This window comes from Neovison vison, chromosome 13, assembly GCF_020171115.1.
Source record: "Neovison vison isolate M4711 chromosome 13, ASM_NN_V1, whole genome shotgun sequence".
NCBI classification, from domain to species: domain Eukaryota; kingdom Metazoa; phylum Chordata; class Mammalia; order Carnivora; family Mustelidae; genus Neogale; species Neogale vison.
In genome coordinates, this window is record NC_058103.1 from 4843027 (window position 1) to 4857339 (window position 14313).

Genomic DNA, 14313 nt, shown 5'->3' on the forward strand with positions numbered 1-14313 from the left:
TGGAAAGCCGCCTCCTTCTTTTCAAGGAAAAATTCATTAGCAAGCTCATTAAAGATGGGTCGACTTTTTTCTCTTTCTGGAAGTCAGATTGCTCATAAAAAACACATTGAAGTTACTTCATGTAAATGAATAAGAAACACATGCACCCCGCTGCCCGTAAGTCTTGCCAGGTTTTGACATTATTTGGAGAAATGTGCTTGGAAATGCATTTGGGGTTTGAATCACAAGTCAGGAGGCATGAGGTCGGGGGCCCCGAAAGCTGCAGGGAGCCCCCCGCAAGCAACCTGTAGGTGGGAAGACACGCAGCTGAGGGGGCACTCTGTGTCCTTCCCGGAGTACAGAAGCTGAGCTCTGTTCTAGGCTCCGTTTCCCACCCATTCGGGGGACGCCAGGGGGGATGGGACCGCCAGCTTCCAGACAAGACCACCATCTCCCCCACACATCTGTGCCCTCCTCGGAGCATCCTCTTAGAGGCAGGACAGACAGACCCGCTCCCGCCACACTGACAGGGCCCTCTGCCCTCTGTCTAGCCTGTCTGGGACTCCAAGCCATACCCAACTGCTCAAGGGTGGGCCAATCCCTCTACAGAAAGAACTTCCCCGAAAACGATCATTTCTTTCAACACTTAATAATGCCTGGAATGTTCGGCTGTGAGGCTGATTATTGATGATGTACTGTTTTAACTCCTTTAATTGAGAAGAATACTCGATCTAGTCTTATTTTCTGCTTAATGACATGCAAAACGCAAAGTAACATGGGACACACACAAAAATGTGTATCTGCCTGAGACGGAACGTTCACGAGTGTACCTGAGATACAGCCAGGCCCAAAGAGACACCACCCCACCCTGCTGGGGACGATGAGGGGCAGGGGCTGGCAAAGGCTGGGAGTGGGCTGGACACCTGCCTTCGCCGTGACTCCACCCCTCAGCTCAGCCCACCTGGAGGGCCTGCTGAGATGTCCCTCCAGAAGAATCCAGAAACCATGGGGACTTGGCTCAGACTAGCTCTGTGGATCTGTCTGGGAAGCTCCAGATATGACACCCAACTCGACCCCCCCAGGGCCCCCGCCCCCCGACCTGCATCCTGTCCTGTGTAAAGCATCCCTCCTAGGCCTCTCTCTCTGCCACGTCACCCTGCTTGCTAACGGCTCAGCAAATGCCAACTATGGAGTAAATATCACAGGGCAGAGTCTTCCTGGAGCCCCTCCTTGGATTCAGCCCTGGGCATACACTCCCCACCTCTAGGCAGCCCGACTGGCTCTCTATGGGAACAAAAACAAGCAAAGACGACGGTCCCTGGGCTCGGAGGCCTCCGCCCCTCGCTGCGTACACTGACGGGGTCTGAGGAAAAGTAATATCCGCAACCCATTCCCTTTCAGGGGAGAAGGGCAGGGCAGACCTGTCTCTGAAAGCTCCATGCAATGAGAGGGCATTACGGAATCTGAGTGAGAGACCCCGGGGGTCTGCGGCACCTGGAGGAGGCCCCCCGCCCCGCTCTGCTCATCGCCGGCCCTCTCACAGACCCTGGGGACCCCTGAGGACCAAGAGGGACACTGGCACCTGGCCCAGGGACACTGGGGGACCCACCCGAGGCTCCGTAAACAACCGTGGGCTCGAGTTAGCCTCACCAGGCCATTGCCCATCTCCCACTGGACCACCCCCGGAGTCTGGCCTCATCTATCAGCCCAGGGGCTACCCCAGGAGCATGAGGCGGGAGATACAGCAGGCTCGGACAGAGTCAGCCTCGCTAGCGCGGCCCCCTGCTTTGCTGACTCTGCCAACGGCCCACCCCCGCCAGACCCCTCTGTGAGACTCGGTTCCTGGGATCCGAAAAAGGAAAAGTGCCCTCGGCCGAGCTTCCTTTCTTCCTGCCCATCTTGCTCAGCTGCTACGTGGGCCAAGTCGCTGCGTGGATCTCCCGGGGAACCCTGCTAGACCCTCTAGTCCCTAAGACAAAGCTGGTCTCAGGCACCCCAGCAGAGCCCAAGCCCTGAGCCCCCATGGCTCCAGCCATGCGTCTGGAATCAGGAAAGCCCAGATAAACAAATGACTCGTTCTGGCGTGAACTGGGCGGCTATAATCCTCCGCTTTCTTCTTCCCCACCATTACTGATTTTATTTAAACAGACACAAACATTCCCATCCCGTCGCAATTTCAGGGGTGAGGAAAACGGGCCAAGAGAAGAACTCACTCAAAAACAACTCTGTGCTTCAAGGACATTATCAAAGCCTGGTGTGTGAGAACTCACGAGGACTGACAGCTTTGGATTTCAGGGAGAAAAGGTTCTCTACAGACAGACAAGCTTTCCTGTTTCCACGTCTCCATGCTGGCCGGGCCTCAGAGACCAGAGAGGGTCCCTGTACCGTCCCTCATTTCCTTCCTGTGCTTCGCCACGCTGCACTGGGGACCTACTGTGTACCTGGCCCGAGCAGGTTCCTGGGGGCCCGTGGTCAGAGTTGTGGACACCCCTCACTTACCGTGCCCGGCCCACAGCATGCCACGGCCCCGGGGTGGGCCCCACATGTGCCGGCTCCATGTGGCCGCGGTCCCAACGGCTCCAGGCAGCTCGCAGACCCCCGCCAGGCCGCAGGGTCGGTGGAGCAGAAGGTTTGCTCTTGGTGGCGGCCCCCTCCCCGGGCTAAATGTGTATCTTCTAGAATCGAGATGTGTGAGCTGAAACTAGTGCAATTCTGGTGTCGCAGGAAAGCAAGACACTCACCCCAAAACGGGTGGAAGTGGAGAGGCACGGGGCTGGCGGCAAGCAGCTCGGCGGGCTCCCTGGGGCAGAACGGCGTCCTCGGGGGGCTGTTCCGGCCTCTTCCGTCCGGGTCTTCGGCCGGCCCAGCCGGTGTGCCGGGGACAGGGCGGACCTTGCAGGAGAGGCAGGAGATTAGGGTTAGGACAAGGCTGGCACTTCAGAGGAGCTACATACACACACACACACACACACACACACACACACACACACTCACACACAGGCAGTGAGCCAAGTCTCACCTGCTGCATGGTTTTCAGTGGAAGGAGGCGGGTCGTGGAGATGAGCAAGGACACGAAGAGGTGAAGAAGCAACGGGCCCAGCTGGTAGCCCCCACACCGGCCGTGAGGCCTGGGGCACGGCAGAGCCCAGGCCTCCCAGGGGCAGGCTGTGGCTAACACCCAGTGGGACAAGACGAGGGGCCTGGGGGATGGGGAGGGGAAGGACAGAGGTCTGGCTGCAGCCACGGTCCCTTCGAACCCCCACCCCCCCACCCACCCCCACGGGAGGCGGCATCTGAGGACGGCTGCGGGAGGTGGCGTGGCGGCAGGGGCCTGTCCCGTGCACCCTGGGGACCGGTTCTCTGGCCACACAGGGGAAGGGGCTCCTTAAGCTGGGGAAGGGCATTTACACCCTATAGAAGGCCAAGAGGCGAGCAGGCAGGAGATGGACAAGGAAGCAGGCAAGACCAGGTAACCACAGGCGTGGGCTCAGCAAGGAAAACCAACCAGCTGGGCGGAGGGCTGGACAGCGGAGGCCCAGAGGATCAGGAGCCCAGTGATTCGGGTGCAGAGAAGGGGCAGATGGGTCGGGCCAGGCAACAGACAGACTGTGGCAAGCAGCGCTACCGGTGGGTCAAGGTGGCCGCCAAGACAGGGCAGAGCAGGTAGGCAACCGGGCAGAGGGCAAGCCTGCAGAGCTCCCTGGAGGTTCCCAGCCAACGCCTGGTGCACAGGGGCTGCACCTGGCCCCAGGACAGGGAGGTCCGGGTCACAGACCCCGACTCAAGAGGGAGACCTGGGGGGCCGGAGCCCGAGGGGCACACGCACGTCACAGCAATTCCTGCCCCCCGCATCAGTCCTGAGCTGTAGGGCGGGGGGGGCGAGGGCAGCCGTCAGCACTCAGCTACGGGATGGGGGGTGGGATCTCCGGGAGGCAGAGAGGGCAGGAGGGGGCAGAGCCCTGGAGATGGGCACCTCCAAGTGTCCCCCAAGGCTTAAATGAAAGGTCACCGGGGCCAAGTGGCCCAAGGCAGGCCTACCCTCCACGCCCCTCTGCCGGCCTTCTCCAGAGCCAGAGGCTGCTGCTCCGGCGCCTGCGGCGGCACGAGGCCACCCTCAGCAGAAGCAACCCCCCGGCCAGCCCTCCCGGGGAGGCAGAGGCCATCAAGGGACACGCTAAGGGACGCTGGGGCTGAGCCGGGGCCGGGCCATGGGCTCGTTCAGTAAGGATCAACTGTTGGATGACGGGATGGACGCCTGAGTGAGTGAAGGGGCAGGGCCAGCAAAGCCCGGCTCAAATGGGGCTTGGGGGCAGGGCGCTGCCCACGCTCCCCTCAGAGGAACAAATTCCAGCCTCCTCCCGTTTGCCTGACACTCCTCGGTTCCCAAAGACTCCCGCCTAGCGTCTGAGTACGGCGGTTCCTTCACTGACTCACCTGTCCAAACAGACAGCCCACATACTCTTACTGAACCCCACTTAGTGCCAAGCTGAGGCTGGGGCACCCAGAGGAAGCAATGGGCTGGCCTAGGGCACCCCCGGAGGACCGAATCAGGAAATGGGTGATGGAAGGAGGAAGGCGGCGGTGGACACCAGAGGTGGGCAGGAAAAGGAGAAAAACAGAAACTCAGGATGGGGTGGTGGGGGCGTCTCCTGGCTTCAGGCATTCTCTGCTTCTCCACCTGGGCAAGTCACCTCTTCGTAGAAGTCCGGAGCCTCCAGGATTGACTTTAAGGAGGGATGTTGAGACCCCCGGGTTTTGGTAGGATCCCTACTTTCAGAGGTGCTCAGCCTCACCCATCCCCGTCACCCAGGCAACCTCTGGGTCCCTAGGACAGCCTCGGACGTGGTTCAGGTGCTTGACATGTAGGGTTCGCGGATTTGAAAAAAAGAGTACACGAATTCTAGGCCCAGATGCCAGAGAACCTTTAGCCAACAGAGCACCGTGAGCCTCCTCCCCTCCCTCCCATCACCTCCCTTCTCCTTTAGTTCTCCATCTGGCTGAAGGTCTGGCTAGAGTCTGATGCTTAACTGGGAGTGATCTCATCTTGATCGGCCTTGGGATGAGAAAAGCCCAGAACTTCGGACACAGAGAGGCAGTTTTCAGACTTAGTGCGGTGGGAATACCTGCTCTAAAGATATCGATGGGCTCTGGGGAATTCAAAGACCAGGACAGAAGCTTGGTGGGGGCCCTTGCACTGGGGCACAGGACATAGGGAGGAGGGAGGCAGTATGCAGCAGGTAAAAGCAGGGGCTGTGGTTCTGCTGCCAGATCTGAGTTGTCATGTCCCCTCTGCACTTGACTCCCTGAGTGATCCTGACAAATCCCCGGGCCTCTGAAGTTCACGTGCAGCAGTACATGGGAGGCAAAGGTGAACCCCGAACCTCACTACTCCAAGGGCAGGGGCTGGGGGGGTGGGAGGGACAGCAATATCCATCTATTTCTTGATGAGGACGGGGCTTTCCAGGTCAGTGTCAACCTTGGGACAATTCCAAGGGTCCTACAGGTAGATTATGAAGTCTTTCATGATCCGTGAGCCCTGAAACAAGTCAGGACCATGCTCTAATAGGAAACATGCACCCCTCCATTCCCGGGCTTCTCGGACAATGAATCCACGAGGCGCGGAGGGCCGGGACCCCTGCGACATCTGTGTGTAGTAAGGGTCGAACAAAGGAACTTTCTGCAAAGGAGTCCTATCTGCGGCGGGCTCCCCAAAGCGGCCTTCAACTTTCAACCCCGCTCAATGGACCCCTGACTGGGACAGAGGCAAAGCCTTAAATGAGGAGCGCATGAAACCCGGGCTCCAGCACCAGAATTAGAAGCGTGGCCTCAGCCCTGGTCGGCCCTGCCTGCGGACGCCGGCTCACCTCATTATGATAACCAGTGTGTTTTTCCTCCCCAGACAAAGAAGAGCTCCTTATGAGACGAATATTGGAATCCAGCAGCTACCTCATTAACGTAACGTCCGCGGCCTCTTCCTTGACAAGGCCCAAGATTAGCCCTGCGTTCATTAAGGGGAAAGGGCGGAAAGCGGAATAAAACAGAAAACCACCACTGGGGGGGACCGGGAGGGCGCTCTCTGCGGGCCATTCATCCATGAAAGGCGTCGCGTACCTTCGGGACTTAATCACCAGCGAGGGGGGCCTGGGGGAGGGCTTAGCCAGGATGCGGGACCTAAAGAGGTTCAACTTGATAGAAGGAGTTAAAAACCCAAAATGGGGCAATTTGATTTGAAAGCTTCCTGGGATTTGTCACTGGGATAATCAATTTAAAGCCTTTTTCCTGTTTACTTTCTTTGAGCCAGACCCGACCCGAGAGGAAACCTTTCACTGGATGGGTTTTTTGTAAAGTTCAGTATTTTTTCTAAGGCTCCCTTCCCCACTTTGGGGCGCCTCTAGTGTCTTTTCTTACTTTTTGTTTCCCTGCTATGCTTCCCCCACCTCACCGCCGCCGCCCGCGTCTTCCTACTCTCTTTGGTTCTCCCCGTGGGAACTTAACCTGTCAGAAAAGCGGACGGGGACTCCAATTTTCTCACGAACATTTTATTGACCTTATTTCAAGTCCCTTGACTAGTGTCTGGTTCTTACCTGTGACGCACCCACCTGACCTGCCAGGTAATGAGTAGTAACTCTATTCCAGAACTGAGAAAAACGTGGCTTGGAAGAACTGACTAACCCCTAGGCCTCAACACCAGGCAGTTCAGCCAGGCCTCGAACCCTGCAAGACGGTACGAGGCAGGCTCCCAGACAGGAGAGCTGTGGATACCCCAGGTCCAAGGAGAAGCTAAGAATGAGGGAAGCCAGGAGCAGGTGATTGTGAGGCGTATAGGCCAATAGGAGGGAACCAGAGCCAAAAGCCACATGAAGGCCAAGAAATGAAAATGTGTCCATGTGTCCGTGAGCTGGAAACGTGTCCAGAGTCAAGTGACAGAAAAGTCATTACCTGAGGTAGGGTCGTTCGACGGAGCAGAACAAGTCAGGAAGCAGTGGGTTGAAGAGGAAATTGGAGGTGAGGAAGGAAGACAGCAAGTGTAGACAGGCCTTTCGAGAAGCTTGGCTGCGAAAAGGAAAGAGACAGGCTGTAGTGGCTGGAAAGGGGGGACAGTGAGGGGGCCTGGGAGGCTCCCGGCTGTGGAGAGAGCCAAGTTAGGAATTGAGAGGAAAAGAACTAGTGAGTGCCAGGAGAGACAGGTAGGCCTGAGACAGGAGAGACCAACGCCGTGGACACCTCTCTTCCTTCACTACCCAAGAGGTGATAGGGTGCAAATGTGCCGTAGGACCCCAACCTGGAAGAACACCTTGATGACCTCTGTTCCCCTTGGAGGTGGCAGGCCAGCCCCGGGTCGGGACAGGGAGTTGTGAGGTTCAAATGAATCGTGGTTATCAAAAGGCCTTTGCGTACCACAAAGGGGGCCATAATGTTCGCTCTAATTACTCCTTGGGAGCAGGACGCGCAATCGTTCGGCCCACTCAAAACCTCACGGGGCCTGGGTTTTCACTGACCATAAATTATGCGTCCTTACATTAAGGATGTAAAAACCAGTGGTAAAAGCTCCCAGCAACCCCTGGAAGACAAAAGGTTCCCTCCTAATAGCCTGGATTAACTCAAAGCGGCTCTCCGCCCACTTCATTTGTCACCTTCCAAGTCACCCTTCCACCTTCTATTTGCCACATAATCCAATCAGGCCCTTTTAGATGCCCGGGAGCTATTGTCTCCATGGAGCCGGGCTTCTCTAAAGCGCCGGAGTTGTTTTTGTCTTGTCCGGACAAAACTGGTTGGCTTAAAAGGGGACGAAAGAAAGTGCGGGTCGAAGGAGGACCCCAATTAGCTTCCAGGAGACTGTTTTCATCATCTTTGGATCACATACCAGGCCTGGTGTGCTGGGCATATTGTCGGCGTTCCAGAAAATGTTTGTTGAATTAATTCTGCTTTTATTTACTCTGGAATTTATTTATTGAGCGCAAACACACGCAGCACCTACTGGGTGCCGTTCTTACTGAGGGAAAATGGGGTTGGGCATGTGCAGCACGGGGCACTAACGCTGGGAGTTAAGTATCTAGCAATTTCCACAGCTATTTACAAAGCACTTTCACGGTGGTTACATCACTTGGTCTTCAAAAGCGCCCTGTGGGGTAGATAAATGCGGGTGCTTTTTTTTTTTTTTTTTTCCCTTAAATCCCCATTTAGCCATGAAAGGGACTGGAGCTCGGAGAAGTTAAGTGACTTGTTTAAGGTCACACCAGTCATTGAGAGGTGGAACCAGCACAGGGCACCACACAGGGCCACCCAGATGCCCTCCACCCTCCACCCTCCCCAGACCATGCTTGACAGCTGGGATTTCAAAGAGGCTTTCCCACTGTCAAATGCCTGATTGGAAATCAAAAGGCTCTTAGTACAACTCTGGGCCCTAGGGGAGGTGAGGGGTGGCCGCAACGGCACCCAGGGTCCAACTCTGACCCCTTCTCTTGCCAACAATGTGACCGAACACTTACAGTCCTCCAGCCTCAGTGTCCTTGCTATGAATGTGAGCGTGTCCTATGCTGTGGGAGGGGGCACTTGCTTCTCTTAAGCCCTCTTCTTCCCCCACCCCACCCCTAACCCCCCACCCTGACTCTTTTAAAATCCCTCCAATCAATGTCAAACCCGTTCTCATCTGTAAATGTGGCTGCTTCATTCATGTGTGTGTACAACATGGAAATAAGACACTCATAGAACATAGAAAGTGCTCTGGAAGTGACCACCTGTGAGGTTCATGGTCCTACTCAGGTCTGCCCAACGCCCATCTCGGTGGACCCCTACCTGCTTCAAGGAGAGCCCCGCGGACAGGGGCTGCCTGGAGCGCTGTGGGAGAATAAACGAGAAGCATGAGACGAGAGTGACAGGGGTGGGAAGGGGCCGACCTACCAAACTTTTCAACAGACATTTGCTGACCACCTCCTCTATGCCCAGCCCTGCCTGAGGTGGTTTTGTATCATTCAATACTCACAACAACCCTGGGAGGCTGCTCTTCTTGTCCCCATTCCCCAGAAAGAACAGGGAGATCTGAGAAGAGGTGGGAGAGGTGGGGAGGCCCTTGGCAGTTCGGTAGCCAGGCGTCAGGGCACATGCTCATTCCAGAAGCCCACCCTGGGCCTTGGAATTGCCAGTGAGATGCTGGTTGAGCCCTTGGCCCAGGTCCCCCTCCTGAGAAGTTCCCAAAGGGATCCTTCCATTCAGGACATCATACAGGCAACAGGGGGGTTGTCATCGGAGAAAGACTGACAACTCCTTGGGGAGGGAAACACTCCAGGTCGCTGGCAAGTGAACACAAGTAAAGACTTATAGAAAAGTATTCATAGCATCAAGGCATAGGCATAGCAAAGGTCAGGGGTTAATGACCAATGCCCCCTCACTAGGGCATTGGTTTAAACATTCGGCCAAGAGGGAAGAACTGGCTTGGTCGGTTCTGGTCCTCTTCATCCTCAGTCATCCTCGTCCTGGTGGTGTGGGCATGGGGGGGTGGTCTCTGCCAGTGGCTGCTTTGTACGCTGGTGCCATCCAGGGGTCGGAGCTCCTAGTGGCCTCTGCAATTGATCAAAGGTTAGAGGCTCCACTGAAAAGCCCAAGTCTATGTAGTAATTAAATGAATTAATTATAACTAAAACTAATCAGTTAAAATTTAAAATGGTCTTTTAATTGCTAATGGGTCTGGGGGTGGTGCAGGGAGGGAGGCAGGGGTCGGGATTCTGCCGGGCAGGTTGAGTTATACACTTCCCCAAAGAGGGGCCAAGGTACCATCAGGGGGAGGTGATCAGCAAGCACCTTGGCAGCGGCGTAGCATCGGGAGGTGGTCCTTGAAGACAAGGAGGTGAACAGGTGATGTCATCCCTGAAGAGACCCTAAGGCACGGTAAGGGGGCCGGATTAGAAACCATCTTGATGACCTCTAACGGTCAGCACAGGAACAGCAGAAAGAGGGAGGGGGCAGTCAGAGGGAGAGGGAGGGAGCAGTGGGAAAGAGGGGGCAGGAGGAGGGAGGAGTTAGGAGGGAGGAGGGAGGGGAATGGAAGGAGGAGGAAAGAGAGGGGGAGGAGGGGGGAGGGGGGAAAAGGAGGAGGGAAGGGGAGACAGGAAGGGGAGGGGAAAAGAGGGAGGAGGAAAAGCAGAGGGGAGGAGGAAGAGGAGAAATGGGAGGGGTAGAAAGGAAAGAACTGAAAAGGGGAGGAGGGAGAGAAGTGGGAGGGGGTAAGGAAGACTTGATTGACAGAGCGCAAGTGTTAGCAGTGTGCGCATGCGCAACCTGGAGCCAGGTCTAGCGGGCCGCGAGCCATTTGCAGCCACAGACCGCTAGGGGGCGCGCGGCCAGTACCAGGACTCAGGAGCGCAGCCACCTGCGGCGCGCGCGCGCAGCAGAGCCTCCCGCGCCCCCGCAGCGCCTGGCCCACAGCTGCCAGGGGCACAGCTGGCATAGAACGGGTGGGGGGGGGGCGCCCAACAGGTCTGGGGCTGGGGTGGGGGAGGCCACAGCCCACACCAGCACATCGCGCAGGGCCACTATGTCCTCGAAACACGACACCCGCCATCGCATGCCAGAATCCACCTGTGGACATCGATCAGCGCCCCCCCAACACACGTCCAGGGGCCCTTCGGCACCCAACTGTAAGGGGGGGTCACCCTGCATCAGAGACACGTAAGGCTACCGAGAAGGAACTCGCCAAAGATCTTTCCAGAACACGATTCTACTTTTATTAAGTGAAAACACAGAAATCATGGCTCCGACCTTCGGTAAGTCCAATTAAACATAAATTAATTAAAATTATAAAGATCCAGTTCTCGATACACCGTTTTCACTCATTCGCGGGGCTTCTGGACACATGATACAAAATACTATCACCAAAAAATAATACGCAGGCAGCCAAACCCACCTAAAATCGTCCAGAGCACCACCGCCCCCCCCGCAATCTCAGCTCGCCACAGCAAGAACCTCAAGACCGCGCGACGACACCTACTCCACAACCTGACGACCCCTTCGTCTTGCTCAAATGCGCCACATCCTCTTGTTAAGACCCCCAAAACCAAAGCCCGCTAAGATCAACTCATCTGCGTCCACGCTCTTCCACGACCCCCTAAGTCACACAGCCCGCGCGAATCACGCCATCTCCGCCCGGCGCCAACGCTCCAGCGGCTGCCCAGGGAACCCCGGGATCTTAAAACATTTCCCCCTCAGGTAAACGAATCCAGAATTCTCCAGTAAATTCCGCGCTCGACCCCCTCCAGCAGAAGAACAAAGGCCACCTCCCCTCGCCACCCCGCCCCCCAAAATTCCGCAGTGCCACCAGCGCCCTCTGGCGGCCAACAAGAGAACCTTCCAGAAACCTGCCACGTAGCAACCCGCTCGCGCACCCCCCCCCGCCCGAGCCCGCCGGCCCAGAGTGGGGAGGGGGCGGCGTGGGGGGGCTTGACAGGGACAAAGGAAACGGCAAAAGACGACATTATCAAAACTCAAAATCCCGCAACATGTCAGAATCTTGTAACGACCATCATGCAATGATAAAGAGACCCCCGGCCCCCATTTCCCAACTCCCAGCGCCTGGACAACCCCAACACGCCCCCTTTTCTGTATTTCTCTCTTCCCTCTAGATTAGCCTCCCCCAGCCCCAAGGACACGGCCTTCTCTGCACCCCAACCCACCACTCTGCTATTCTGCCCCCAGTGCCCCCAGTGACTTGACCTATCCCCCAGCCGCCCTTCTCTACGGAACTGTCCTAGGGGGCTTCTGATGGGTCTGCACTTGGGCGCCATATCTTTCCACTAATAAAGTGACTGATCGGGAGAAACCAGATGATTAACAGTTAGCAATTTTACTCTAAATTTTTACTGGAGTCTGCTCTGCACGAAACCTGGGTATTTGGATCCGCAATCCCTTGCAGACGGGAACCTGCACCCCTCACGCCTACGGGCCACCAAGAACCTGGCCAAAAATTGGGGGGCATCTACCTGGGAGACTCTTCTTTTTAGGTGCTCTTCCCCCCCGACTCGGGGGCATGCATAATGCACCCGCCGCCATATCTCCCACCAACCGGGAACCTAGAGGTGTCTTCGAGCACAGAAAATCGGGGTTTTGGACCCCGGTGACTGCGGTACACTGGATTCTAACGGGGATCTGACCGGATTCCTCCCCTGGGCTTCATCTAAACCCCTACCACCCAGCCCACCCTCAAGCTGAGGGTCTGGACGAGAAGAGGGCCCTGATTTTCCCCCCCAGGAAAATGTGCCTCGAGATCTTTCTGCCTGACAGAATTTCCACCGCCGACACTCGGGGACCAGGCGAGGTGGCCGCCTTCGAGAGAAGGTCCCCGGCGTGTGTCATCGGCATGTCCAGGAGGACAGAGCCCAACCTCGAAGGGGTGTCGTCTTCGATTTGCACATCCTTCCAGGCAAGGATGGCCAACCACTCACCAGGTGGGGAGATTCTCGCGTGGGCGCCCCGGTTCTCCCGAGGAGCTGCAGCCGAGGCCAGCGGGCCAAGGCGCGCTCCATCTCCGCTCTCCGCCGTCTGCGCTAGGGGCTGGCTGGGTGGGGTTTATATGGAGGCGCAGAAGGGGTGGTCTCTGACGTCAGCGCATTCTGCTGCAATGCGCTCATTTCTCCAAAAGTGATTGGCCGGAAAAATGAGCCCCCCAGATTCTATGACAAATTGCTCTAGCCGCACCCAGATTGCAGCAAAGAAGGGAGGAAAAAAAAATCTGCCGCAGTGCCCCTCGCCGCCATGACCAACACCCTGTGTTCGCTGGTGCTTTTTGCCCTACCCGAGACCCGCTCGCCGAGCACGGCGATCTGGCTGCACGATTTGCTGGGAGAACGGGACAAGGGGTGGTTTTCCTCAGGCGGGCCGAGGGTAAAGCTGGGGCGCCGGGGGCGGCACATCACACACCTGACTATTTCGGAACCTCTACCAGAGGATGCGGCTTAGGGAAAGGAAAATGATGCTTTCTGCTTATTGTCCCGGAAAATAAAACGCCCTGAGCAGGAGAACCAGTACCCACATGTAAGTGGCGGCTGTCACCCCCTTCTAGCCCACCCGTCCATTTCTGATTGGTTATCTTTGACATGGAAGACTCGGCACAGCCTTGCATCTCCGAGTCAGGGAGGAAAAAAAAAAAAAAACGGGTTTTGAGTCCTGGGCTTTGCCGCTTACAACCTGTGCACAAGAACCTGGCAATGTCCCTTCCTCTGCCAGGGGGTCCGTTTCCTACGTGTTGACAAGGGGATACCCCCCTCAAACCGGGGTCGTAATAATAATTCAGACATGAGCCGTGTCCCTCTAGGGAAAGTACTTTTTGAGGAAGATCGTGTCCCACGTGGAGGCGCGTGGGGTACCCCCCAAAATCGAGGTGATTTCCCCCGCACGGACACTTTGAAAAGCCAGCCCCCCTCCCCGTGCCGCCCCGGGGAAACAGGCAGCGACACATGTTGCGGCCGAGCATAGCTGCACGGCCTCGTGCTCCGGGACTTGGCACATGAGATTTAATCCGTAACAGGTGGTGCCTTCAGCAGCTCTGCCGGGCACCGAGTGGCAAAGCGGGCAGGGCCGTCAATCAAATGTCCTCTCGAAAAGGTCAAAATGCTGTTGAAAGGGACTGGGGATCTATCTTAGGGTGACAGGTGGGTGGCAGCCGGGAGGGCAAGGATGAAGCGCCTAGTGACAGAAGAGGGGTGAGAATGAGCGATGGGTCCCGAAGGGGAAAGGCAGAGGGGCCTGCGGGGACTATCAAGTTAGAACAGCTCGGTCCCGCACTACTGGCCGGGGAGTGGGGGGGGTCTCGGGGCAGCTTCAGAGCGACCCCCCTCTGCCCCCCGCCCCCGCCGTGCCCAGCGGTCCTGCGCGGTGGCTTTCACCCACACAGGAGACTCCGGGGCTGAAAAGAAGGGACGGAGCTATCCGTAAGGGAGATGGAAGTGGACCATCAGGTCACGGAAGACCCCGAGCCTTGGGCGGGGGGCTCGTTTATAGGTGACCGGTTGCGCCGCTGGGGAGACGAAGACAGAGCGGGCTTAAGGGGCATCGCGGGGTGCTAACCCTAAAGGGTCAGATAATGTTGGGGTGGGGGAGAACACCCAATTTACAGCCTGCGGAGCGCGCCAGGAGTCCCAGAGACTAGCGTCCCCCATCAAAACTCGCGAGACAGAAAGGCCTGCACCAGCCGCAGACGTCAAGAAAGCTTCAAAAAATCATGGCTCCGAGCATCCTTGTCAACAGGAGAACGTTTATTAGCCTCAGTATTAATAGCTAGGAAACAGCCGGAGCGGCCCGGGACCAATCAGCGTCCAGGAGCCCCTGTCGTCAGGCCTGCGCAGC

At 57.0% G+C, this 14313-nt stretch overlaps 1 protein-coding gene across 1 annotated transcript in view; it reads right to left on the reverse strand.

Annotated features, from left to right (window-relative positions):
• LOC122894088 overlaps nt 1-12494 on the reverse strand; it is a 33456-nt gene extending 20962 nt beyond the window's left edge. Inside the window, exons 1-8 of the mRNA XM_044231451.1 lie at nt 12414-12494; nt 10487-10611; nt 10324-10401; nt 9751-9808; nt 8963-9018; nt 6919-7032; nt 2999-3179; nt 2721-2871 (exon numbers count right to left, since the gene is read on the reverse strand). Coding sequence (XP_044087386.1) covers nt 2721-2871; nt 2999-3179; nt 6919-7032; nt 8963-9018; nt 9751-9808; nt 10324-10401; nt 10487-10611; nt 12414-12494 — 844 coding nt within the window. The remainder of the gene's footprint in view (nt 1-2720; nt 2872-2998; nt 3180-6918; nt 7033-8962; nt 9019-9750; nt 9809-10323; nt 10402-10486; nt 10612-12413) is intronic.
• Nucleotides 12495-14313: the final 1819 nt, after the last annotated feature.